The sequence below is a fragment of the Notolepis coatsorum genome (genome assembly GCF_963971535.1).
Source record: "Notolepis coatsorum genome assembly, chromosome: 20".
In the NCBI taxonomy this organism is placed as follows: domain Eukaryota; kingdom Metazoa; phylum Chordata; class Actinopteri; order Aulopiformes; family Paralepididae; genus Notolepis; species Notolepis coatsorum.
Window position 1 is genome coordinate 4,067,111 of NC_140184.1, and position 27,966 is coordinate 4,095,076.

The 27,966-nt window shown below is 43.5% G+C and overlaps 1 protein-coding gene across 3 annotated transcripts in view; it reads right to left on the reverse strand.

Moving 5' to 3' along the window:
* The window catches only part of eprs1 (glutamyl-prolyl-tRNA synthetase 1), a 96,612-nt gene that overhangs the window by 50,394 nt on the left and 18,252 nt on the right, over nt 1-27,966 (reverse strand). For all 3 annotated transcript variants that reach the window (XM_084337191.1, XM_084337192.1, XM_084337190.1), the window contains exons 10-16: nt 21,521-21,754; nt 19,292-19,376; nt 18,223-18,282; nt 11,557-11,667; nt 10,953-11,089; nt 8,743-8,950; nt 3,690-3,802 (exon numbers count right to left, since the gene is read on the reverse strand). In XM_084337191.1, the coding sequence (XP_084193317.1) occupies nt 3,690-3,802; nt 8,743-8,950; nt 10,953-11,089; nt 11,557-11,667; nt 18,223-18,282; nt 19,292-19,376; nt 21,521-21,754 (948 nt within the window). The remainder of the gene's footprint in view (nt 1-3,689; nt 3,803-8,742; nt 8,951-10,952; nt 11,090-11,556; nt 11,668-18,222; nt 18,283-19,291; nt 19,377-21,520; nt 21,755-27,966) is intronic.

A 27,966-nucleotide genomic window follows, 5' to 3' on the forward strand; every position in this document is an offset into this window, starting at 1 on the left:
GCAAAGTATCGCAATAGTATACTGTATTGATATTTTCCCCCACCACTAGATAGTAGGTAGTAATATAGGCAGGTAGTGATATAGGCAGGTAGATAGTAGAGATGTTCCGATACCATTTTTCCCTTTCCGATCCGATTCCGATACCTAAGCTTTGGGTATCGGCCGATACCGATATTTATCCGATACCAGTGCATAAAAAAAAATTATTTTTTTTTTATATAAATTATACTTTTTTTTTTTTTTTTTTTTTTCAGATACTGTTATACTGTTTTTTAGTAATAACTAGAACGTATGGTATTTATTCAACAACAGGTGATTGTATAGATTTGTATTAGTATCATTAATCAATGAGTATGGGCTGCAGCACTGCAGATATACCCTACTCCAATGATCCACACGGACATTAAACGGTGTTGCACTCGCTACTCAGTGGCTCTGCAGATATACCCTATTCAGTCTGTAAGCTAGTGGCAGACGTTCATGTTGTGATTTTTGATGCAAAATAAATATTCAACATTCTCTTTTGAAACTCCGCCTCAGACTCTTATCCTTTGGCACTTGCTGTACTTTGCTTGCAGGTCTGCAGCCATTATTGCTGGATTATGTGAATAGCACCAACTTTAGACACGGTAACGTTATCAAGCTAAGCTAACTGACCTAGCTCGCCTTCCCGCATCGACATTAAGATAACGTTAGTAATAGTCAGCTAACGCTAGTCCGTAGCTACTTAACTTAAATACAATTCACCGTGGGTGCATTATTGTTGATAGACGGTCACGGACAGTGTTAGGTCCTGGAGAAAGGACAGGCGATCATCTGATTTGATGTAACGTTAAAAGCGGATGTTGTTCCAACTAGCTATCTTTCCAGCTAATGCTATCATAACACCAGCCAAACACATCCCGATTCCCGTCCGAGCTCCCCGTCACACCGCACTGTCGGGGACAATGGAATTTAAGAAAGTGTATCTGCTGTTAAAATGACACAGCATCACACTTTAAAACATGTTCATTTTATAATCCTCACTCTCCGCAGGACTCGGCAGGAGATAAATTACATCATGGGATCGGAGGCTAGAATTTACGTGTACTCGCCGATACCGATACTAGCATTTTAGGCAGTATCGGCGGCATTTCCGATACTAGTATCGGTATCGGAACAACTCTAGTAGATAGTAGGTAGAGCTGCCGCGATTACCGCATTACCGCGGTATCGCTGTTACATCACGGCCACCGCAGAGTAGGCTGAATACCGCATCACCGCTGTTTTTTATAATAATAATAATGAAGTACCCTCCTCTCGTTGGGCTTGCGGCTCTGCAGATATACCCTACTCCTCCATCGAGGTTCCAAGCGACCCTATTGGCTACCAGAAAAGTCACGTGAAACATTGCAGACCACTGATTGGTCAGAAGAGAGACGCGTCACACGTTGGAGCGTCCTGCAGTTTTTTACATCCTGAATGTCAGCCATTGATCAGAGCTCATCACAATACGGCTAATAACGTTAGCTTTAACTCCCCGCCGGAGTGGACTACCATCGCTCCTCGGGAGTACTAAACGAGACATAATGATTTTACTGTCTGCAACGAATGTTATAATAAAAGCCCTTCGTTCTATACGCTTGTCTGATTGAAAACTTTATTAACAGACCGCAGAATGGGACAACTCAGCACGCTCTGAGCAAAGAAAGGAACTGAGATGGTCCGGTAAATACGCTGATGTTATTGAACGTATAACTATATAATGGTAATGCCACAAAACGAATGCCTTTATTATAAAGTAGTAACTTTATAGTAATAATAATAAGAAAGGGTCGGGGGGGTAACCACCCCTGCCCGCGACACCGAGTGAACGGCGCACGACCAGAGGGTAAACTTCGAATCAGTGTTTCACTTTCAATAACTAATGCGTGCTTGCCGAATCCCAAACAATATTCATGCTGCAAAGTCATCCTCTAAAGATCGACATTTAGACTAGAGGCAGGCTATATGCTATAAAAAGTAGACTACTACTAAAAAAATTTTTTTTTTTTTTGTGCGTGCAGTAATAACCGCGCGGTAGGAAATATTTTGCAAATCCGTGCGGTAAGGAAAACATCAATACCGCGGCAGCTCTAATAGTAGGTAGTAATATAGGCAGGTAGATAGTAGGTAGTAATATAGGCAGGTAGATAGTAGGTAGTAATATAGGCAGGTAGATAGTAGGTAGTAATATAGGCAGGTAGGTAGTAGGTAGTGATATAGGCAGGTAGGTAGTAATATAGGCAGGTAGGTAGTAGGTAGTGATATAGGCAGGTAGATAGTAGGTAGTGATATAGGCAGGTAGATAGTGATATAGGCAGGTAGATAGTAGGTAGTAATATAGACAGGTAGATAGTAGGTAGTAATATAGGCAGGTAGGTAGTAGGTAGTAATATAGACAGGTAGATAGTAGGTAGTAATATAGGCAGGTAGGTAGTAGGTAGTAATATAGGCAGGTAGATAGTAGGTAGTAATATAGGCAGGTAGATAGTAGGTAGTAATATAGGCAGGTAGGTAGTAGGTAGTAATATAGGCAGGTAGGTAGTAATATAGGCAGGTAGATAGTAGGTAGTAATATAGGCAGGTAGATAGTAGGTAGTAATATAGGCAGGTAGTAATATAGGCAGGTAGGTAGTAGGTAGTAATATAGGCAGGTAGATAGTAGGTAGTAATATAGGCAGGTAGATAGTAGGTAGTGATATAGGCAGGTAGATAGTAGGTAGTGATATAGGCAGGTAGATAGTAGGTAGTAATATAGGCAGGTAGATAGTAGGTAGTAATATAGGCAGGTAGATAGTAGGTAGTAATATAGGCAGGTAGATAGTAGGTAGTAATATAGGCAGGTAGATAGTAGGTAATAATAATAATAATGGATTGGATTTATATAGCGCTCTTTGTGACACCCCAGAGATAGGCAGGTAGATAGTAGGTAGTAATATAGGCAGGTAGGTAGTAGGTAGTAATATAGGCAGGTAGGTAGTAGGTAGTAATATAGGCAGGTAGATAGTAGGTAGTAATATAGGCAGGTAGATAGTAGGTAGTAATATAGGCAGGTAGTAATATAGGCAGGTAGGTAGTAGGTAGTAATATAGGCAGGTAGATAGTAGGTAGTAATATAGGCAGGTAGGTAGTAGGTAGTGATATAGGCAGGTAGATAGTAGGTAGTAATATAGGCAGGTAGATAGTAGGTAGTAATATAGGCAGGTAGATAGTAGGTAGTAATATAGGCAGGTAGATAGTAGATAGTAATATAGGCAGGTAGATAGTAATATAGGCAGGTAGACTCCTTAGTAGGAGAGTGCAAACTCTGGTACATTAGTCCTTTTCCCCCTCTCATTTCAGATATTGGTTGAAGAAGCTCAAAAGCGATTGTGGTATCATCATGGTTAATAAAACATAGATTGAAAAGTATCCGCCCGATTTGTAGAAGTGATGGCTTATTTTGAAGGTATGAACCTGTACTTCCATACCTAAAAATTCAACAAGACCTCAACAAGCACCCAAAGTCTGTGCATGGTCACATATGCCAAATAAATATCTTGAATATTGAACAACATCTCAATTCACAGCATAGCATTGCCATCGGTAAAACGGAGAGTTTAGCGATTATCAACAGTGAGCTTAGTCTCTGCTCCAATAGAAAGCTGTGACTGAGACCACGGCCTCACCTGACTGGCTCGTACGGCTGGTCACAGATGTAGAAGCCCCGCCTCTGGAGCTGGAGGACGTCACCCTTCTTCAGGCTCTTCAAACAGGGGTCTCCCAGCATCTTCTCCTCCAACTGACAGAGAGACAGACGTGAAGAGAGGGGAGGGAGGTAGGGGGGATGGGGGGAGGGAGGGTGGAGAGGAGGGAGGGAGGAAGGGGGGTAGGAGAGAAGGAGGGAGAGAAGGAAGGGTAGTGCATTGTGAAAGGGTTAACCTTCTGTAGTGTGGTAGTGAAAGGGTTAACATTCTGTAGTGTGGTAGTGAAAGGTTAACCTTCTGTAGTGTGGTAGTGAAAGGGTAACCTTCTGTAGTGTGGTAGTGAAAGGGTTAACCTTCTGTAGTGTGTGGTAGTGAAAGGGTTAACCTTCTGTAGTGTGGTAGTGAAAGGGTTCACCTTCTGTAGTGTGGTAGTGAAAGGGTTAACCTTCTGTAGTGTGGTAGTTGTGGTAGGTTAACCTTCTGTAGTGTGGTAGTGAAAGGGTTAACCTTCTGTAGTGTGTGGTAGTGAAAGGGTTAACCTTCTGTAGTGTGGTAGTGAAAGGGTTCACCTTCTGTAGTGTGGTAGTGAAAGGGTTAACCTTCTGTAGTGTGGTAGTTGTGGTAGGTTAACCTTCTGTAGTGTGGTAGTGAAAGGGTTAACCTTCTGTAGTGTGGTAGTGAAGCAGGGGAGGAAACAAACTTTTTGGCTTACCAGCCAACTGGCGAGTATCTGATTTTTTTTACCAGCCAAACAGATTTTTTACCAGACAAAAAAAATCGCTAATTGTGATAATTACTTCTTTGTATGTCAAGCCGCGTCAATGTTGTGTATGCATCTGGGTAGGCACACTGTGCCTTTAAGACAGCACGGTGGTCTTACGACAGTGCTGTGACGTACTGTCAAGTGTTGTGGTAACGTCAGTTGGGTTGGTGTGCTGTTGTCTGGTTGAGCTTAGCTAGCCCCTTTCGTGACTGCGATGTGCAAGCCAGGGGCTTTTGAGCATGAAATAAAATGTCTAACCTTACGTCGTAGTCCGGTGCTTTTTCGGAAACATTATAGTCATAACAGATACACCTAGCTGGCTGCTTTGAGCACACGGGGCTAACGTTAGCTAGCAAGCAGCTATATAACGCTAACTAGAAGCTAACCACTGTATACAGTTCCAGTAGACAACATTACACCTCTGATTTAAATGTGTCCTTAGTAACTTATACTCGATGGTTGTACTAGGGTTGGATGCAGTTCCCCGTTGGTCAGTCTGTCTGTTTTCCATATTCTGCTGTGTTTAACGTTATCTGTTTGCGAGTGCTCCTGATGGCTAGCCTAGTAGTACCGCGGGACTTTTATTATTATATGTCCGCGGGTTGGCCAGTACTGCGCAAACGTTTATTAAACATTATATGTCCGCGGGTGGTCTTGTGCAGTGCTCTCGTGGCACTGTCAACTAAAGCGAACACTCAGAAGACGCGCACCGTTTGCCAGTGCAGTGATTGCAGAATGTTTTATTTTTTTGTATACTCGCCAGACTGGCGAGTGGTCTTCATGAATCACTCGCCAAACGTAAAAAATACTCGCATTTGGCGAGTAAAGTGGCCTAATTTCCTCCCCTGTAGTGAAGGGTTAACCTTATGGAGTGTGGTAGTGAAAGGGTTAACCTTATGGAGTGTGGTAGTGAAAGGGTTAACCTTCTGTAGTGTGGTAGTGAAAGGGTTAACGTGTCGTGTGGCTTTATTATTATTAGAGATTACCACATATTTTTGGAGACGAGGATAAACTGGATTGGCGATGTGTCATCCCGGTTTCTTTTGTTTGTTTGTTAGCGTGAGTTAGGCTAAGGCTAGGGTATGAGCGACGCCGGCAGTGGTACTGAAGGAGCATCGCTCGGGGACGGGAGAGCATCGGGAGAAGAAGACGAGCCGAGTGTGGAAGAGGAGCCTCGCGCTCAGATGGCGACGTTTGGGACTATCAGTGAGTTCGTGGAAGCGAATGAGGACTGGACAGAGTATGAGGAAAGGTTGGGACATTTTTTCAATGCAAATGGAATTACTGACGTGGCGAAAATGCGCTCTATTCTCCTGAGTGTGTGGGGCTAAGACTTATAAGCTGATAAGGAATTTAGCCACACCACTGAAACCGGGGGAGATTCCATATGAAGACTTAGGCCTAGGTTACACAGGGCGTTTTTGTTTTCGTTTTGTTGCTAAATGAATACGTTTGCTGTCCCTGTTACACAGAAATGCGTTTTGGCAGGAAAACGCGTTGCCCTAGCGGGAATGCTGAAAAGGTGTTTTCGTTTTGGATACTCGCCGACACCGTGGCCGTGTAATCTGCGCAGAGCCGTTTTTGCTCAACGCCCATGCGCATAACTAGGGTTAACCTTCTGTAGTGTGGTAGTGAAAGGTTAACCTTCTGTAGTGTGGTAATGAAAGAGTTAACCTTCTGTAGTGTGGTAGTGAAAGGGTTAACCTTCTGTAGTGTGGTAGTGATAGGGTTAATGTTCTGGAGTGTGGTAGTGAAAGGGTTAACCTTCTGTAGTGTGGTAGTGATAGGGTTAACCTTCTGTAGTGTGGTAGTGAAAGGTTAACCTTATGTAGTGTGGTAATGAAAGAGTTAACCTTATGTAGTGTGGTAATGAAAGAGTTAACCTTCTGGAGTGTGGTAGTGAAAGGGTTAACCTTCTGGAGTGTGGTAGTGAAAGGGTTAACCTTCTGTAGTGTAGTGGTGATAGGGTTAACCTTCTGGAGTGTGGTAGTGAAAGGGTTAACCTTCTGGAGTGTGGTAGTGAAAGGTTAACCTTATGTAGTGTGGTAGTGATAGGGTTAACCTTCTGAGGTGTGCTTTTGTCTCATCACGTCTGGACTACTGTAATGCACTTTTTTCAGGCCTACCTAATTCAAGCATCAAAAATCTTCAACTCGTGCAAAATGCGGCTGCACGGATACTAACTAGAACTAGAAAATTTGATCACATCACACCAGTTTTGTCCGCCCTACACTGGCTTCCTATCCAAGCCCGATCTGACTTTAAAGTGCTACTCCTCACCTTGTCTACCGCGCTCCCTACCTGTGGAACAAATTACCTGCCGTCATCAGGGGCGCCTGCTCTGTCGAAGCTTTTAAATCCCTGCTTAAGACTCATCTTTTCTCTCTCTCCTTCAACCTACCCTGATCTCACCTGGTCGGGGACTGACCTTTAGATTAATCCGTCTAGTTTAGTTAGGGTACAGGGTACTACATGGTACTACAGGGTAATACATGGTACTACATGGCACTACAGGGTACTACATGGTACTACATGGTACTACATGGCACTACAGGGTACTACATGTCTGCTCTTTTGCAGCACCACAAACATGGGAACTCTAACTCGTGGTCCTGTCAACTGATTAACAGTATTAACAGACTGTTAACAGATTAACAGTCAACGCGGTTTCATTGCTGGGTTAAGTACTTCTATTCTATTCACATAATATGCTTACTTCATATATCTACTCCATTCACATATATGCTTACGACTTGTTGCTATGTCCGCCCACTAAAATCACATGAGCTGTCTAACGCCTGTCCCGTCTCCCTGTCCCCCTGTGAGTTGCCGTCCTGGAGTGCTGACCGGAGTGTCGGACGTCCCGTGATGAAGGCCGGGAGGTTGCGACCCCCTCTGCGTGCCCGCGTCTCCGGAGGTCTCGTAGTGGTGACCGGAGTGCCGGACGTCCCGCGATGATGTCGGGGAGTTTGCGACCCTCTCTGCGTCGCCCCCTATCTCCCTGTCTCCGGCTGTCCCTGAGCAATGACCGGAGTGTTGAATGTCCCGTGATTAAGACGGGGAGGACGCGACCCTCTCTGCGCCGCCCATGTGCCTCAAATAGATTCGCTATCAGCTCTATCTTCAATCTTTCAAAATGTTCAGTTGCTATCGCTATCAGCTCTATCTTTAATCTTTCAAAATGTTCAGTTGCTATTGCATGCACTCATCTGTGTTTCACTACACACTTGAGTGCATGCTTACCAACTGTCTGTCTGCAACACTACTATCACCGACATCTAAGAAGGGAGATCCCCCCTTGAATGGCCCTTCTAAGGTTTCTCTCCTCCACACTGCCTGTGGAGCATTTTTACCTATTGTTAGGTTTTAGTAAGTTTTTCCTTACCTTCGCGTGGGGTATGTCTGGGAGTGCTTGCATTCTTTCATTTATTTGCATTTATTTTAAATTTGTTGGACCTTATGGTGTCCTTGTTCTGTTCTTGACTTATTGTTATGTTTTCTTCTTGACTTGTTTAAAGAAGACCTGTACGGCCCATGGGGACATTAACGTGTGTTGTTGGGCCTTATAAATAAATTGTATTTGATTTGGTAGTGAAAGGGTTAACCTTATGTAGTGTGGTAGTGAAAGGGTTAACCTTCTGTAGTGTGGTAGTGAAAGGGTTAACCTCCTGGAGTGTGGTAGTGAAAGGGTTAACCTTCTGTAGTGTGGTAGTGAAAGGTTATAACTTATGTAGTGTGGTAATGAAAGGGTTAACCTTCTGGAGTGTGGCAGTGAAAGGGCTAACCTTCTGTAGTGTGGTAGTGATAGGGTTAACCTTCTGGAGTGTGGTAGTGAAAGGGTTAACCTTCTGTAGTGTGGTAGTGAACGGGTTAACCTTCTGGAGTGTGGTAGTGAAAGGGTTAACATTCTGTAGTGTGGTAGTGATAGGGTTAACCTTCTGGAGTGTGGTAGTGAAAGGGTTAACCTTCTGGAGTGTGGTAGTGAAAGGTTAACCTTATGTAGTGTGGTAGTGATAGGGTTAACCTTCTGGGGTGTGGTAGTGAAAGGGTTAACCTTATGTAGTGAGGTAGTGAAAGGGTTAACCTTCTGTAGTGTGGTAGTGAAAGGGTTAACCTTCTGTAGTGTGGTAGTGAAAGGGTTAACCTTCTGGAGTGTGGTAGTGAAAGGGTTAACATTCTGTGGTGTGGTAGTGATAGGGTTAACCTTCTGTGGTGTGGTAGTGAAGGGTTAACCTTCTAGAGTGTGGTAGTGAAAGGGTTAGGGTCACACACCTTGCTCTCCTTGTTGATGTAGTCCTTGAAGTCGTCCTCCTTGCTCAGCACCGGCTTGGAGATGAGGTGCTGGTAGTTGACGCAGATGGTGGGCAGCAGGGGGGCGCGGGGCGTGTCGGCCAGCCAGGTGATCTTTGTAGTCTTCTTAAAGTCCTTGTTCTCGAGGTTCAGGCGAGCCTCCATGGACGACACCTTTCCACCGGCATCCCTGTGTGACACAGAGGACATTAAGACTCCTCCCTGTGTGACACAGAGGACATTAAGACTCCTCCCTGTGTGACACAGAGGACATTAAGGATCCTCCCTGTGTGACACAGAGGACATTAAGACTCCTCCCTGTGTGACACAGAGGACATTAAGACTCCTCCCTGTGTGACACCGACGACATTAAGACTCCTCCCTGTGTGACACAGAGGACATTAAGACTCCTCCCTGTGTGACACAGAGGACATTAAGACTCCTCCCTGTGTGACACAGAGGACATTAAGACTCCTCCCTGTGTGACACAGAGGACATTAAGACTCCTCCCTGTGTGACACAGAGGACATTAAGACTCCTCCCTGTGTGACACAGACGACATTAAGACTCCTCCCTGTGTGACACAGAGGACATTAAGACTCCTCCCTGTGTGACACAGACGACATTAAGACTCCTCCCTGTGTGACACAGAGGACATTAAGACTCCTCCCTGTGTGACACAGACGACATTAAGACTCCTCCCTGTGTGACACAGAGGACATTAAGACTCCTCCCTGTGTGACACAGAGGACATTAAGACTCCTCCCTGTGTGACACAGAGGACATTAAGACTCCTCCCTGTGTGACACAGAGGACATTAAGACTCCTCCCTGTGTGACACAGACGACATTAAGACTCCTCCCTGTGTGACACAGACGACATTAAGACTCCTCCCTGTGTGACACAGAGGACATTAAGACTCCTCCCTGTGACACAGAGGACATTAAGACTCCTCCCTGTGTGACACAGAGGACATTAAGACTCCTCCCTGTGTGACACAGACGACATTAAGACTCCTCCCTGTGTGACACAGAGGACATTAAGACTCATCCCAATGTGTTGTATAGCAGATTATACAATGGCATGCAAATATCTTGATTCTGATTGGCTGAAACAGTCAAGTTAGCTGTTGTTATTTCGTATCACACTCCACGTGAGCCCAGATCCCTCCCACAACCGAATAACTTTTTCTGAATGAGTCCGCCATAGATAGACAAATGGAAGTATGAATATATTTTGAACGAATCCTCCAAAAAAGATAGTCAACAGGAATATGTTAGTTTGTTACACATATGTTGGATTATGTAATTGGTTTGTCATGACCCATTGTGAAACAAAATAAAAATCGCTGACTTTAAAAGAAAAAATTATAATAATGGCTGTCAATTATTATTATTTTTTGTCAGACTTGGATCTTGCGTTTCCCAAACTTAGGGTCGACCCGTTTTTATTGGGTCGCCAATTGGCAGAGTTAAATGCATAACAAAAATTTGCTGCAAAACATTAATATCTTTGGAACCGTGTGTGTTAAATTGTATCTGAATCGGGAGATGATCTTCTCTCGCCACAATTGAAATTGTATTTCTCCGTTGCGCAAAAGCTGGCTGGCAGTCTCACGCTTCTAGACACGGAGGCAACTTTTTTTTCTTACCTACTTTTTCTGTGGATGGTTGTGAATAAATCTCCATTATGCTTCAATTACTGTGTGTTTATTGTATAGCAATAAGGTTGGGTGAATTCGGCCATTTTATAAACGCATTACATCACTTGAAGTCGTGTGTTATACGAATTAGATCACACCTAGGGGGGTTTAACGACCCTCGGCTGCGCCTCAGGCATAATCTAATTCGTATAACACACTCCGTTGTGTGATGTAATGCTTAAATGTGTTGTATAGCAGAGTGTGTTGTATAGCAGAATGTGTTGTTTTATTAGGATTTATTACATGTCTATTTTACCATGTCTATTTGATCATCTTCTACTTATTTTATTTACTATCGTTTTCTTGCACAATCGAAGCGGGCATGGCCAACCACATTTCACTGTATGCCCTGGTATGTGTGTGATAAATAAACCTCTTGAATCTTGTTGTATAGCAGAATGCACACGTTCACCAGTTTTACCCCATTTTTAGAAGTGTCTTTGCAATGCTCGACACCTGGACTAATTATGTGTGGCGTGGTATTCATTACTTGTTGATCTTGGTGATGATGAGGTTGCCCCAGTTGATGAAGGTGACCATCTCTCCCTCTGAGAAGGTCTCTGCGTCGGCCCCATCCACCAGAACACGGGGCCCGTACCACACCTCCTTCATCCCCACCTCCGCATTCTGGAGAGAGAGAGAGAGAGCGAGAGAGAGACAGAGAGAGAGAGACCGAGAGAGAGAGTTAGAGAGAGCGAGAGAGACAGAGAGAGAGAGCAAGAAAGAGAGAGTTAGAGAGAGAGCAAGAGAGAGACAGAGAAAGAGAGAGAGAGACAGAGAGAGAGAGACAGAGAGAGCGACAGAGACAGAGCGACAGAGAGAGAGAGCGACAGAGAGAGAGAGCGACAGAGAGAGCGACAGAGAGAGAGAGCGACAGAGAGAGAGAGCGACAGAGAGAGAGAGAGAGAGCGACAGAGAGAGAGCGACAGAGAGAGCGACAGAGAGAGAGAGCGACAGAGAGAGAGAGCGACAGAGACAGAGCGACAGAGAGAGCGACAGAGAGAGAGAGCGACAGAGAGAGAGAGCGACAGAGAGAGAGAGCGACAGAGAGAGAGAGCGACAGAGAGAGAGAGCGTGACAGAGTCACTAGTCACCTTGGGGTGCTTGGCAGCCTCCTTCATCTCCTCTGGGGCCTCAGGTACGGAGACAGGAACCACGTAGGAACTGGACAAGGCTGTGAATCTGGGAGCCACTGGGTCAATCACCTACACACACACATGCAGACACACAGGGAGAACGTTGTCATCATCACTGTAACCCACAAGCACAAGAACAAACCTGTATTTTAAATTACACATGAAAATGTGCCGTGCTCTTTCCGACAGAACACCGACATAAAAATGTTTTAATAAAAAATATGAGGGGAATGCCACAAGTCCTTCATCCACTCAAAACAAAACAAGGGTAAAAACAAGAATCATGACATGTTGATAATGGGGAAGCGAGGCCATGAGAGGAGGCTGGACACTGTTAAGTATCAGGACGCCATAAGGAGGCTGGACACTGTTAAGCATCAGGACGCCATAAGGAGGCTGGACACTGTGTGTTAAGTATCAGGACGCCATAAGGAGGCTGGACACTGTGTTAAGCATCAGGACGCCATAAGGAGGCTGGACACTGTGTGTTAAGTATCAGGACGCCATAAGGAGGCTGGACACTGTGTGTTAAGCATCAGGACGCCATAAGGAGGCTGGACACTGTGTGTTAAGTATCAGGAAGCCATGTTGCTCACAGCATTGTAAATGAGCACAGCAGATCAGGATAACATGAAACCACTACAGAACCTCTCTGCACCCCAGCAGGCCTCTGTCAGGGTGTATGTGCAGAGCATGACTTTCTGCTAACTATTGTGATGACTGTGTCAAGTTTATCTGCAAGGCAGGTTTTCCAAGAAGAGGTCGGCCACACGAGATGTTTGGTTTTTGTTTTATCCAGATCTGTCACAACAGATCAAAGTCAAAGTTATGTTTATTGTCATTTTTCCATCGATATGGCAGCACGAGATACAGCACTCAGGTCTCGGTTATAGCCCTTTGATACTAGATAAACTAGAATAAATACTTAAATAAATACTGATCCTCATGACACACACAAACTGATACAAATCCAGTAAAAACGAATCATTCATAATAATTCATAATAAAAACAGCGAATTGATTCAATAGAAAACGAATCCATTTCAATAAAAACCTAGTCTAATTCAGTAAAAACTGATTTTATTCAATTTTATTCAATAAGACTAATCTGAAGCCTCATGAGCAAGACTGTCCACAGATTCACATAAGAATGTATCGACACCTTCTACCCTCAGTCAGTACAGGCTGCAGTAGATGGAGGACGTATGATGTGGACGGGTGTAGATGAACAGAGAGTTTCAAGTTTCAAGTTTCTTTAATGGTTGTCATACAGAAGTACAGAATACTTTTATACAAAATGCTTCTTACTGTTACGCTCCAGAGACTGTGCTAGACAAGATAAGTATAAAATAAAATAGTATAGCATGTAAAAATAGAAGTCACGTACGTAGACAGTGTTCAGTATATACATATGTACAATGTTCGATGCAGAATAGAGTAACTGAGTTACCGTACAATATACAATATACTATGCAATATACTAATATACAATACTATATAGTGCAAAGCAGAAATGGGATGAGGTACAATTTAGGTACAATTTACAGTAAGGTGTACTGAGGTATGGGTTGTAGTGCAAATCCTTTACCAATAAATATAAAGTGTGTCTAGGTGTTCTAAAGTGTGGAGAGTGGGTGCTGCAGTGTGTTGTTTGTTTAAAGTGAGTGTGTGCGTGTGGATGTGTGTGTTGTGAGTGCATTTGATGGTTGTTGCATAGTGTTGTGGCCTAAACTGACCTTTCTGTCCAGTGGCCATAGTACAGAACCTCCAAATGATGTAACCTGCTAGTTAGGAGACATAATCAAACCCTACCAGTCGGCTTATATGAGATAAAGGCCCAATCACAATCCCCTTCCCTCGGCCCTACCCCTAGTTTTGAAGTGCCCTCAACACTGGGTAGTATTTTTTTTATTTATTTTTTATTTTTAACTACCTATCTTTGTGAAAGTGGCTTCTCAGCTCTGGTCCAGCTGAAGACAGAGCAGAGGAACAGATTGGACATTGAGCATGACCTCAGAGTTGCTTTGAGACTCTTGTCAGGACCAAACAACATCCCCAGTTATCCCATTAGTTCCCCCAAACTTACTGTCGGTCTGCTATGTTAAGCTAAGAAGTCTTCAGCTGGCTGGACCAGAGCTGAGAAGCCATTTTCACAAAGATAGGTAGTGAAAAAAAAAAAAAAAAAAAACGATTTTTCATAATCGACGACTAATCGTTGCAGCCCTACTAGCCAGCATTCTCGAAACTCCTAACATCACCCGATTTAAAATGGTGTGTGCAGCAGTGCTTTGCCCCACAGGTCTGAGAAGAGGACCTACACATTTTACTCGTTCCCAACATTATAACTACCTTGTTTCAACCAGTTGTAGCTGGTCCATCAAAGTCTCCGACGATTAAACCCATTTGAGTCTTGTAAGGCGTCCATTTGGATCAAGGAAATAGCTTTCTGCACTCGTCAAAACTCCTTGTAGTGGATCAGAAGTAGGGGAAAGATACCCCACGTGACGTCATGGCCCTGATAGCTCTGATACGCTTTTTAATTTGCTTGTGCATGTTATTCGTGCATGGACATTTTTAACCATTTCTGAGTGGCATTTCCGGCGTCAAATGGAAAGAAATTTATAATGAAATTATATACCAATGATGTAAACTACCCATAATTGATCAGTAGGGTTTAACCTGCAAGTTGGGCTTTAATGTCTGAAGGAGTCGACTGAAGGCTTCTTGTCCTCTGCAAAAGCATGCAATTGGTCCACTGATGGATACATCTTGATTTGTCTAGTCTAGTGTGTTCATTAGATGGGTGAAATCCTCTTTCAGTGCCTCTGTGCCTGTTTTCGTAGGCAGTTAGCCTCTGGTATGCGTGCCATTAGCGTTAGCCACGCTTCTAGGCCTCTTTTCTTTTGGAAAGAATGATAATTTCTTTTTTATATATATTCGACTAAGAGGTTGGCCAGTCGACTACGGCGCCTTTCGACCGATTAGTCGACTAATCGACTAATAGGGGTCAGCCCTACAACACTGTAATCTGTGTTGCATGTACCTGACAAACTGAACTGTTTGTATTACAGTCATATTCCAACTTAACTGAATGCACACGTGTGTGTGTGTGTGTGTGGACTACTGTACTATTACAGGCATTGAAATGAACAATGAAACTTCCTTAAAAAATATATATTTATGCAGCCCCAGAGCCCTACAGCAACTGGGGGGGTTTGAAATTAAATTACTGTTACATTGAAATTATATAAAACATGTACTCTTAAAAAAACGTAATTTCTTTTTTTTGTAATTTTTTTTATTTTTTTTTTAATATTGATACTTGGGGTTCTTGTATCGATACAGTATTGCCACGCAAAGTATCGCGATACTATACTGTATAGATATTTTTTCCCCACCACTACATATAACCATACATTTTTTCTTGATTTGGAGTGGAAATAGATGTAATAATTGTTGGAACGGTGTGCAGTGTCTGGAGAAGTGAGGTAGAAAGAAAGCAACAGACGATTCAGCGTATTTTCCTCAAAGGGAAAAGATGTCGTGCCAAGTTCTGCAAAAACCAAATAGGCCGATTCATACTAAATATGTCACACGTACAAAATATACAATATCACTACAGACACCCTACCCTATGCGCAACATGGAGTGGTAGGGCCAAGGGGGAGGATTCGGGGCCAAAGTACGACTCGTTTTAGTGGAGATGACAGCTTAAATGACATTATGGGGTAGTTGTAGGTGACCAAGAAAGACACAAGGGGGCAGCAGAGCACGACAGGGAGAATGGCATGCAGAAGACAGGTTGGAGGGGTGTGTGTGTGGGAGGGGTGGGGGGAGAAGAGTACCTTTAGACAGCTAATTGGCAGCTTGGAAACAGAAGAATGAGGTGCAGTTTAATGTCAAACACAAGGGGGAGGGAGAGAGAGGGAGAGAGAAAGAGGGGGAGGAAGAGAGGGAGAGCGGTTCACATAGAATGGAAGGTCTACTGTACCGGATTTCCCTTTGTGCTCCTTCATTAAGCCCCTCATCTCATCCCTCGCTCCATCATCATCATCATCATCACCACTGAGTGAAACTTCAAGATTTTCAAAAACAGACTTTATCTCAGGCTGGAGGAGCATGTCTCCTATATGGTTTTATATGAAACTACAAGTCGAGTTAAAATGTTTTAATCAATAAATCAGGTTTATTAATAGTCGAAGGCATTTTCTTATTGTAACTCTGAGGTGTTGGCTAATGAATAAGTACGGCATCCAACACCTTATAGCCTACATATTTGAACACCATGATTGGAATACACCCCGTTAAGATTAGAACAAAACAAAATGTTGAATCAACAATAACGGCAGTGATGCGTTGTTCCATCGTCACTGATAAACTTCTAATGTCTAAGCTAGCAAGGCAGCAACTCACCTACCAAGATAAAACCCAAGTAAAGAAACTGAAGTATGGAGGGAACGGCTAACAGGGAGGCGCTGAAAACATGAAACATGACACACAGAAGAGGGATGACATGAAACTGCCTGGAGGAGGGCCGGGAGGTGATGGGTTAATATAAACTGGAGGAGGTGCTGGTTAATATAAACTGTCTGGAGGAGGTGATGGGTTAATATAAACTGCAGGAGGTTCTGGGTTAATATAAACTGTAGGAGGTGCTGGGTTAATATAAACAGCAGGAGGTGTTGGGTTAATATAAACTGCAGGAGGTGATGGGTTAATATAAACTGTCTGGAGGGAGGAGCTGGTTAATATAAACTGTAGGAGGAGGCCAGGGAGGAGCTGGTTAGTTGAGGATATGTAGAGGAGCGAGCATTGAGGCACACAGATGGACTAACATGGAAGTCAAGAGCAGTTGAGGAGGGGAGGAGGAGGATGAGGAGGAAATGAGGAGAGGAGGAGAGAAAATGACTGATTGTTTGAGTACAGCAGGGTTTCCGCCGCTTCTAAATGAAGAACTTTTTTCTCCCCCAATTTGGTCCTTATGCCAGTCCTCCCCCCTGGTTGTTGTGTCTGGGGCAGGGTTTCCGTTATCCGGTAATTACTGTTTTTTTACCGGGAAAATCTGTTGAAGTCCGACATATTTAAATCTCTCCGGTCATAATGTCCTGCGTGCATTCAGGCCCGAATGGAAAGGTACATTCTCACGATTTTTAGAAAGCAGGCAAATGCAACCAACCAGAAAGGTGAGGCTGTTCCGAGTTTACAGCGCTTTCACCCGCCTCTGCTGTGCTCAGCACCAATGGGAAGCGGCTATTTGCTTTTTCCCTGCCTCTGCTGTGCTCAGCACCAATGGGAAGCGGCTATTTGCTTTTTCCCTGCCTCTGCTGTGCTCAGCACCAATGGGAAGCGGCTATTTGCTTTTATAGTTTCTGAAAGTCGGCCATTGCTCTAGCTCTACACGAGAGTAAACTTGACTCAACACTGACCTGCGGCAACTTTTCCGAGACAGCAAGTTCATTTGACTTATTCTAGTCTAAAGAAACATATATATTACTATTGCTATTGATAAATCTAGGTAACGTGACGAATGCCTTTGTTAATCAGAACGTTATTTACGCGACAACCAGTGTGTGTGTGTGTGTGTGTGCGCTTGCGCCGCTCACTTTCCGTGTATGATAAATGTACATATGAATGTTGATAAATCTAGCGTTTATCATTATCTAACGTTAATGCCACAAAACGAATGTCTTTGTTAATCAGAACGTTATTTGCGTTAACAATTGTTTTTAAGCTCAATAAACTCTGACCGGAATTTCTCCCATTTGTCCGGGAGATTGAAATCTTCCAGGACACAGAGACCGGCACAAACTTTTTAGAACAGAAACCCTGGTCTGGGGTGGGTGTAGTTTCACTGGGAGAATGACGCCATCTGCCCCAGATCCCCTCCCCGCTGAACAGCCGCTCAGACCGACCAGTAGTATATATAATATGTATACGATATATATATACACTTCTGGTGCAGACAGTTCAGACGCTTCAACTCCGCTGCTACGACTCCATCCGTCTGACTGAGAGGAACAGAGACCGAGAGGAACAGGGCGATGTTTGGTTTTCAAAGCTCTATTGACGGAGGGGTGATAACAGCAGGGTGATGACAGCAGGGTGATGACAGCAGGAAGTAGACTAGTAGAGAATGAAGGATGAAATGGAATAGAGTAAAAAATGGAGCCGGTGGAAAATGAGGAAGAGAAGCCATGCAGGCTTAGGGTGAGTTCAGCAACTCACTCAAAGAAGCAAACAAAACCTTCCCCGACGGCCTGGAAGTGAAGTCCATCACAGGCTTCCTTCTTCACTGTGTGTGGGCCTCGTACCATATACTGCCGTTAGAATTATGGAGAATTCATCAATAAAAACTCCCAACAGTGAGACCGTTTGTACTCCCCAAGTACTTACCATTCAAAACGAGTTCCCATTCACGCCAGCAAATCAATGAGCCTCTTGGTTGAGGGAGGTACAATGGGGCTTGACAAGAGCAAAGCCAGAACAAAACCTTATCAATGTGGCTGAGACTGAACTGTAACTCACACTGGGTGAATAGCACTAGCTATGCATTAGTCTTGAAGTGGAAACAGAGCCTGAGTGTGTGACGAGGGGGTCGGGGGGGGGTAAACAAATAAAACGCACCTTCTTGTTGAAGGCCCAGATCTTGTCCCACTCCATGTTGACCACGGACCGGGATCCACCCTGTTTAAACACAAGGAAAGTGAACCACAAACCAATGGCAGGAGGGAGTGTCACTGGATAATTCTGTAAGAACTCTTAACCTCTTAACCCACGACGGGTCAGGCACCGGTCCCAAAATTACATCACGTCATGAATCAATCTCTCCAGACTGTATGACATTAAGTAGCGTTTCTTTTTCAAATGTATCCAAGAGTAAAGACCCTAACCATGTCACAACAGCAGTCATAGTGTATATTTTCAACAATACGTTTGTTTACCAATAGGGTAAAGTGTTATTAGTGACATTTTAGTTTATGGAATGTGTTAAAAATTTAGCGAATATCCTCCATTTTGAATTCGCAAAATGTCGCCGAATGTAGTCATATGAGAAGAGGGCATCCAGAGCTCTCAATGAGCGCATTGAAAGAAAAACTACAGTACCCAGCCGATTCTAGCTTCCTGCAAGCAAATGACTTCGATTCTTTGATTCTCTACCACAAAACTGAACATTATTGGCATAGATTGGAGTGCAGTTAGTGTGTCTACCTTCTGTGAACATTTAGCTACAATCTGCGTTGCAAACGGATTCAAAATGGCGGAGCCATATCCATTATAAGAATGGAACTGTACATACAGTAGATTTCATTCACGGTTCTTCAGTGCACACCTGGAGATACTAAATCCAAATTTAACTCTGCCATTTGAAAGAGGATATTTGGCCTGATCCATAGATGTGCGAGTTGGCAGCGTGCATTCAAAATGGCGGATATTCGCTAGTTTATGAATACATTTCCAAAACGAATATTTCACTAATAACACTTTGGTTAACCTATTGGTAAACAAACTTATTGCTGAAAATATACACTATGACTGCTGTTGTGACAGGGTTAGGGTCTTTACTCTTGGCTACATTTGAAAAAGAAAAACGCAACTTTTATTCATACAGTCTGTAGAGATGGATTTATGGCTTGGGTCCGGTACCGGACCCGTCGGGCTTAAGAGGTTAATGGGAGCCTATACAGAGACTTACCTGGGCTGCTATAAACTGTTTGAGACCCTCTACAGTCATTCCCCTCCTGAGCACTCCTCTCACAGTAGGGAAGCGAGGATCATCCCTGTAGGAGGAGAGGAGAGGAGGTGATGGAGACCATGGGAGAGGAGGAGAGGAGGTGATGGAGACCATGGGAGAGGAGAGGAGGTGATGGAGACCATGGGAGAGGAGAGGAGGTGATGGAGACCATGGGAGAGGAGGAGAGGAGGTGATGGAGACCATGGGAGAGGAGGAGAGAGGAACAAGGAGGAGAGGTGAGGAGGTGAGGGAAAGCATGGGAGAGGAGGAGAGAGGAACAAGGAGTAGGTGAGGGAAACCATAAGAGAGGAGGAGAGGAACATGGAGGAGAGGTGAGGGAAACCATGGGAGAGGACAGAGGAACAAGGAGGAGAGGTGAGGGAAACCATGGGAGAGGAGAGGAACATGGAGAGGAACAAGGAAAAGAGGAACAAGGAAGGAGAGAGGAACAAGGAGGAGAGGTGCCAAGTTATCATTCAGGATGCCTGAATAATTAAAGGAAATCTTAAATAAGTCATTTTAATTACTATATTGTCCCAAATACAAGTTGTCTTACAGTCGTGCTCTTAACACTTTCAGTGCCAACGACGAGGTTTCTCGTTAGTTCATGCCAACCGTTGAGTGCCAGCCGACGAGATATCTCGTTTTTAATTTTTTTCTTTTTTTTCTTAGCGATTTCCATTCATATTTCATCAATCTAGCCTCCCGTTTACCACTGGAACTCTCTCTGAGCTCCATTGGGAAAATACCGCCCCCTATCGTCTCTCCGTGTGGTACTGCACCCCTTTGGATTGGATTGAATGAAACGCATGGGAAAAATAAAATCCTGCTTCCACATTTTACTTCTCAGGCATGTAACTCGAGCCGATCGGTTTCATTGTGTACCATCAGAACAGCGTGGAATCGGTGTTTCGACCACCCAGCGTTGGATCAATAAACGCGATCGATATTTGGAATGGCGATCAGGAATTGGAATAATCTTTTTGGAGAACATCTGATCCGAGGTACGGAATCTATTTTTACCAGTCTTGGGATAATCAGAGCTTTTTTCACAGAGATATCAACGTGGGCCCTATGTGTGTGTGTGCGTGTGTGTGCTGATCAGGAAATGGATAATTGATTTTTCAGCCCGCTTCTATAGCGTGCATAAGTACACATATAGTATCAATAATCTAGCGTTTATTTGAAAACTATTAATAAATAGGCCGAAAAATTACAACGTTTTGAGTATTCCAGTGTATTCCAGTAAAGGGCGATTATCACAGAATCTTCTGAAATCTTCTGGAACTTTCATAAAACAAGTGTTTTTCAAAATGGTATCAAACGGAAATGAACCAATTAAAAACAATCCGTTTCGACAATGTTGACTGCAAAGCGACGGCCATATTATACACATAGCCATAATTTAAGATATAGTTTATGCGTTCGCAAATATGAGAGCTCCATCATTGAAGTGGGTGGTGGCACGCAACAGGGTTCCAGGGCACCGGACCCGTGGCACGGAAAGTGTTAAGTTAGGAGGTGCTGTGGTACAGAAACCACCATTTTAGAGACAGATTTAGCCCCTTTTCCCTGTGACCTAGTATGATCTGTTTGGTATCAATGGATTCCTTGTTCCTTTTAAGCATGCTGATGGCCTTCAAAAGACGGTGATGTTACGGTTGGTTAGGGTTGGGCATCGTTTGGATTTGAACGATTCCGGTTCCGATTCTCCATATCGATTCCTGTTCTAAACGATTCTCGATTCAGATTCTTTGAGGTGCAGGTCAAAACAGGTCACAGCTTATTTCGCAGGAGAATTTTGAATTTTTTGAAAATATAAAAAAAAATTCATACTATTCACATTTTCAGGTATTAATTAACAAAGTAAAAAAAAAATACGTTAGTTAGGAACCGGTTCCTATTAGAACCGGTTTTCGGTGCCCAACCCTACTGTTGGTTAATGTTATATACGGGTCATTGCGGTAAATTGTACATTTTCATAGATTCCATTCCATCCCCGCCAATCTAAAAACGTAACAGACCACAATTTTGGATAATTGGCATAAAAAAAACTGCTAAACACCACATTTCATCAGTGAAATCCTCCTCATCCTCCTCCTCCTCCCTCATCAGAATGCAAGGTGTAAATTAATGAATTAATTAAGTTCTTTAAATTGTCAATCCCTGAACAATGAACCGGAGACTCACCATCCGTCCACGTATCCCTGGTCCACGAACCAGGTGAGCTTCCTCTTGGAGAGCACCGTGTTGTTGAGGTTCAGCCGGGCGTACTCCCAGATGTAGGGCTTCCGCAGGCGCAGGGCGTCGATCACCCAGTAGAACTGGTCGTCGCGGTCGTGGTACTCGGTGGTCCTCAGGGCGTGGGTCACGCCCTCCACACTGTCCACGATGGGGCAGGCGAAGTCGTACGTAGGGTAGACCCTGGAGGGGGGGGGTTCATTATAGGGATGAACATACGTTCACTTTTCCGCGGTTCGTTAGTCGGTGGGTGGTCTGGACCAATAACCAAATATAATTCTCATGTGGCATGAATAGTAAATGGTGCATTTACAGTATATAACGGCTATTATCCAAAGTGCTTTATAATTTGCTTCACATATTAATCATTCACTCACATTCACACACCGACGGCAGAGGCGACCATGCAAGGTGCCGACCTGCTCATTGGGAGTAATTAGGGGTGACGTGTCTCGCTCAAGGAGACTTTGACACACTGCCCGGGAGGAGTGGGAATCGAACGGGGAACCTCTGGATTACCAGACGACTGCTCTACCTCCTGAGCCACTGTTCAGGTCAGTTATTTTTTATTTCGGACACATAATGGTCATTGCATAAATCGCCAACGTTTTACCAGCTGCTATTGCAGCATTGTCCAATTGTCCGAAAATGGCTAGGGAGAAGCACTAGGCTTGTCGGGCCCTACCCCTGAAGTAGGGATGGGCATTTTAAAGAAAAATCCAGATCGATTGATCGCATGCTATACTCGATTGATCGTGTATTACTCTAAAAATGGAAGAAAAAAAACTTGCCGCCGTTAATCTATTCTCAAAAGTTGGGTCTCCTCTCCTCTCTCCGTCTGTACGAGAAGCGAGCCGCAGCGACTCAGCGAGCCACACACACAAAATACACATACGGGTACTTATGGGAGGGGCCCGTCCGTGGCTCCGTGTTGAACTCCCCCAGACCGAGCTCTGCGCTCATCATGGCGGAGAGAACAAAAGGAAAGGGACTGGGTACACTTTACGAAAGTCGATGCCGACAACGCACGTTGCCACAAGTGCAATAAAACATTTGCAAGTAAGGGTGGCAATACAAGCAATTTGTCAAAACATCCGTTGTCAAAACATAACATTAGTCTGCAGAAATGCGCCGTTTTCGACTGCTTTGCTCGCAGTGTTCCATCTCCATCCACGCCCACTGCAGGTAAGCCAAGATACGGAGTTAGCTAGGCTAATAGCGAATTATTACGAATAGGCTAATACATAAAATATAATTGCTTAGCTAATTGTTTAGCTACAAATATATTTGAAAGATGACAACTTTTTATAGATCGTCATTCGTCAGGCTGAGGCTGCAGCCACCATGTCCCAGCCCACCCCTCCTCCCTCTACCACCACCGGTCCCAGCCAAGCCAAGTCCCTTCACCCTAGCAGCTAGGAAGGATGACAGAGGATAGGGGGAACGAGTGTCACAGGGCTGTGAGCCAGTTTGTTGTCAAAGGCTTGCACCCCTTCTCTACAGTAGAGTCCAAGGGCTTTAGGTAACAACTAATCATTCAGTGTATATCGTTTTTTTATAAAGTCTATAATTCAGACACATTTAAAACATTGTTGCTGCTGTTGCTGAAGAAATTATTTATTATATTTATTTATAAAGTTATATATAAAGTGTCCTCTTCCACTCTTTCCCTCACTGTCCCGTCATCCAAACTCAAAAGTTCCGGTGACCGGGCATTCTCACGAGCTGCACCCCGACTCTGGAACTCCCTCCCTCAGACCATCAGAGACTCTCCCTCACTCTCCACCTTCAAATCCAGACTCAAAACCTACTTGTTCTCCCAAGCATTCAACCTTCCTTACCCATAACCACCCTCCTCCAACTCGCCACCATTTCCCCCTGCCCCACGTTCTCTCCTCTCCTGCCCCCCCACCCCCCTTGGTTTTCCCTTACTCTCCTCCCGACTGTCTCCCCTACTCACTCCCGTATTTGTTATCCGTTACTCGTGGTTTTATGTTTCCTGTGTATTCTTATTGTCCTCAGTTTCCCTGTGGTTCTGTTTCTTTGTTTATTTTTTTTGCCTATTGTCAGCAACTTTGGGTCTTTGAAAAGCGCTATACAAAATAAATGAATTATTATTATATAAAAGAACATTGCTGCTGCTGAAGAAATTATATTTATTTATAAAGTTATAAATAATAAAGCAATGTCGATAAAGTACCGAACCGTTAAGCAGTATCGATAAGAGTAGTAGTATCGATAAAATCCTAACGATACCCATCCCTAGGTAGAACACACATATTTTGAATGCCTTCGGCAGACTTCAAATTAGCCATTTTAATCTAGATTAATCTAGATTAACTCCAGGATTGCAGATAGATTAATCTAGATATTTTCTTTTATCTATGCCCACCTCTAAAACACATAATATAATGTGATATGAGATATATAATACATGATATATACAATATAGTACCATAATATAATAGTATATAGTGTAAATATAGTTTAATATAATATACAAATTAATTATAATATGATTTATATAACGTATAATACAATATCATATGTATTCTTTTATTCATTAAATGCAATTAAAGCGCTTCTTCCCTTCGAAAATAGATATTTTTTTTGTCTAGATTTGAATTGATTTCACAATATTTTTGTTCATCCTCTAGCCCAGTGTTTCTCAACTGGTGGGTTGCGACCCACAAGTGGGTCGCGGGGCCATTTTGAGTGGGTCGCGGATGTGTGTGTAAAAAAGTAGAAAAGAAAAAATTTATTTATTTTAATTTCTTTGCACTATCTATCTTTGTGAAAGTGGCTTCTCAGCTCTGGTCCAGATGAAGATAAAGCAGAGGAACAGATTGGACATTGAGCATGACCTCAGAGTTGCTTTGTCTACCATCATCCCCCAGGCTTTGAGACTCTTGTCAGGAGCAAACAACATCCCCAGTTATCCCATTAGTTCCCTGGGATGTTAAGCTAAGAAGTCTGCTAAGAAGCATAATTATTTATTATTATTATTAATTTATTTCATTGGGTTTTTAGCCCTTAGTTGCACTTTTGTTGCAACCTCAGTTATCCTATTAGTTCCCACAAACTTAGGTCTGTTATGTTGAGCTAAGAAGTCTGCTAAGAAGCATAATTATTTATTATTATTATTAATTTATTTCATTGGGTTTTTAGCCCTTAGTTGCACTTTTGTTGCAACCCCAGTTATCATATTAGTTCCCACAAACTTAGGTCTGTTATGTTAAGCTAAGAAATCTGCTAAGAAGCATATTATTTATTATTATTTTATTTCATCTGGTTTTTAGCAATAGTTGCACTTTTTTGTGTTTATTTCATGTTTTGAAAGATTGCGTATTACTGCAATTTATTTATTTTTTACATAAATCATAGTGGTTAAACATTTTGGGTCGCAACTTAATGACTAAGGAACCACTGCTCTAGCCCATTCCACATGGTGGCTCCGTAAGGGTGCTTTCACATATAGTTTTGGTGGACTCAGTGCGGTTCTGGTGGTGAAGTTGCAACATTGTTGCATTCATCATTTGGTTCGTCTGCATTCACACAGCAATTTGTCAGGCGCACCAAACTTTCTGAACAATGTCACAAGGTCGAAAATGGCGCACGTCTATTGGACACAATGGAGTGGAAATCCCTCCCCTTCAGGAAGTGAAATGCGCGAAAACACAAACTGCGTGAAGCGTGATAGTAGCAGAGGCGTGGCATTGATCCATCGTTCGATTATAACCCATTACCGCCATCCCCTCGCTAAACAACTTGTACACCTCGTTGTTTTTGCGAGTGCCCACAAGCAGCTGTTTTATTTGGTCTTCTGCCCATATGTCGATCAGGGCTTTCACTTCATCATTCGCCCAAGTCTATCCACGAGACATGTTTACACAGTGTGCTTGTTTTGCAGTGAATGCCGCGCGCTGTGGTAATAATAATAATAAGCTGCAGTGTTTTTTTCTTCTTCCTACCCAAGATGCACAGTTAGATATATAGATAGATAGATAGATAGATAGATGCAGTGTGCTTGTTTTGCAGTGAATGCCGCACGCCGCTGTAATAATAATAATAATAAGCCGCAGTGTTTTTTCTTCCTTCTACCCAAGATGCACAGTTAGATATATAGATAGATAGATAGATAGATGCAGTGTGCTTGTTTTGCAGTGAATGCCGCACACCGCGGTAATAATAATAAGCCGCAGTGTTTTTTTCTTCCTTCTACCCAAGATGCACAGTTTATCAGGTGACTTCCTATATTTGGTCCGCGTTTGGTCCGATGAAGCGAACCGAGACCTATGTTTTTTGGCGGACCAGAGTTTGCATGTTTGGTCCGCACTAGAGTTCGACTGCGCATTCACACAAACCCAAAAAAGCGGATATCGAATTCTGGTCCGATAGTGCGGACCAAACAGCTCATGTGAAAGCGCCCTAAGAGGGGGGGGGGGGGGGGGGGAGTTTGCCTGGCACATGGGGCAGGAGCCTATCTCCTGTTTCCATAGCGTGAGGCAGCTTGATGTACAAGTACACCCCTTGGACATGACGCTAGTATGTCGCAAGGACTTCCCCCCAAACCAACCCTTGATGCTGAGTGTCAAGCAGGGAGGCTATGGGTACCATTTTTAAATAGTCTTTGGTATGACTCGGCCGGGGCTTGAACTCCCAGCCTCCCGAACTCAGGGCGGACACTCTACCCACGAGGCCACTGAGCCGGTCTAAGAGGAGATACACATTATTTTCATCACAGGTTTTTTGAAGTTCAATGGTCCTCTGAGGTTATATCCCCCCCCCCCCCCCCTCTTTATCCAGAAATTAGCTTCTTACATTTACCGGTAATTGATTATTTCTTACTTTGTACATAACTTGCAGAGTTTACCATATCAATGAACTTCAAAATATAAATATACGATTGTAGAAATAGTGTGTGTGTGTGGTCCCGATATCCTGCATTGTTTATTACTCTTATTGCTTTTTGTAGGATAGTCAATGTATTTATGGTTGTCCCATCTGGCACTCCTGCATGGAGCTGCTCATCATGCTACAAGCTAGCGGTCCGTCATCATCAGTCCAGTTGCCTAAACAGATGCTTTTTCTTTTAGCTGTGACAAGTCGATCTGTAGGTTGGTCAAAATTAGGGCTGCAACTAATGATTATTTTGGTAGTCGACTAATCTGTCGATTATTTTTTCGATTAGTAGACTAATCGTAAAAAAAATTATATTAAAAAAATATATTTTTTTTTATACTTTTTTTTGCACTACCTATCTTTGTGAAAGTGGCTTCTCAGCTCTGGTCCAGCTGAAGACAGAGCAGAGGAACAGATTGGACATTGAGCATGACCTCAGAGTTGCTCGTCTACCATCACCCCAGACTTTGAGACTCTTGTCAGGACCAAACAACATCCCCAGTTATCCCATTAGTTCCCCCAAACTTACTGTCGGTCTGTTATGTTAAGCTAAGATGTCTTCAGCTGGACCAGAGCTGAGAAGCCACTTTCACAAAGATAGGTAGTGCAAAAAAAATAATAATAATAAGAATTTAAACGACTAATCGACGCAAGAAGTCTGCGTCGAAGAGTTTTTATGATCGACGCCGTCGATTATGTCGACTAATCGTTGCAGCCCTAGTCCAAATATTTTTTTTTCTTTTTTCTTAATGAGTCAGTGAATGGTAAAGGGTGCATTTATAGTTTTTTATCCAAAGTGCTTTACAATTTTGTTCCTCATATTTGACCCATTCACTCACACACTGACAGCAAAGGTGACCATGCAAGGTGCCAACCTGCTCATCGGGAGCAGTTAGGGGTTAAGTGTCTTGCTCAAGGACACTTCGACACGCTGCCCGGGAGGACTCAGGAATCAATGACAATGCCCCCATTGTCACTCTTGTGGACATTTTCCCATGGTAGGACAATTCCTGTCCACAATAGACAGGAGGAGGCCGGTCACATTTAGTATTGTTGTAAGTAAATGATATGACGATAAATTATATTATTGTTATTATTTTTCTTTTTATTCCATTTATTTTTGGGCTTTCTGTATTTTTCACCCATTCCAATTTAGTCGTTATGCCTATTCCCTTCCTGGTCGTTGCGCGCGTTGCCCCACTGTCGGCCGGGGGAGGGTGTAGAACTACCACATGTTCTCCTCCGATACACGTGGAGTCGCCAGCCGCTTCTTTTCACCCGACAGCGAGGAGTTTCACTGGGGGGAACGTAACGTTCACGCCATTTCCCCCCGGAGGTTCACGCCATTTCCCCCCAGAGGTTCACGCCATTGCCCCCAGATCCCCTCCGTGCTGAACAGGCAAGCCCAGATCGACCAGTAGTACAACGACCGGGATACATAACCCACCGGCTTCTAGGGATGGGTATCGTTAGGATTTTATCGATACTACTAC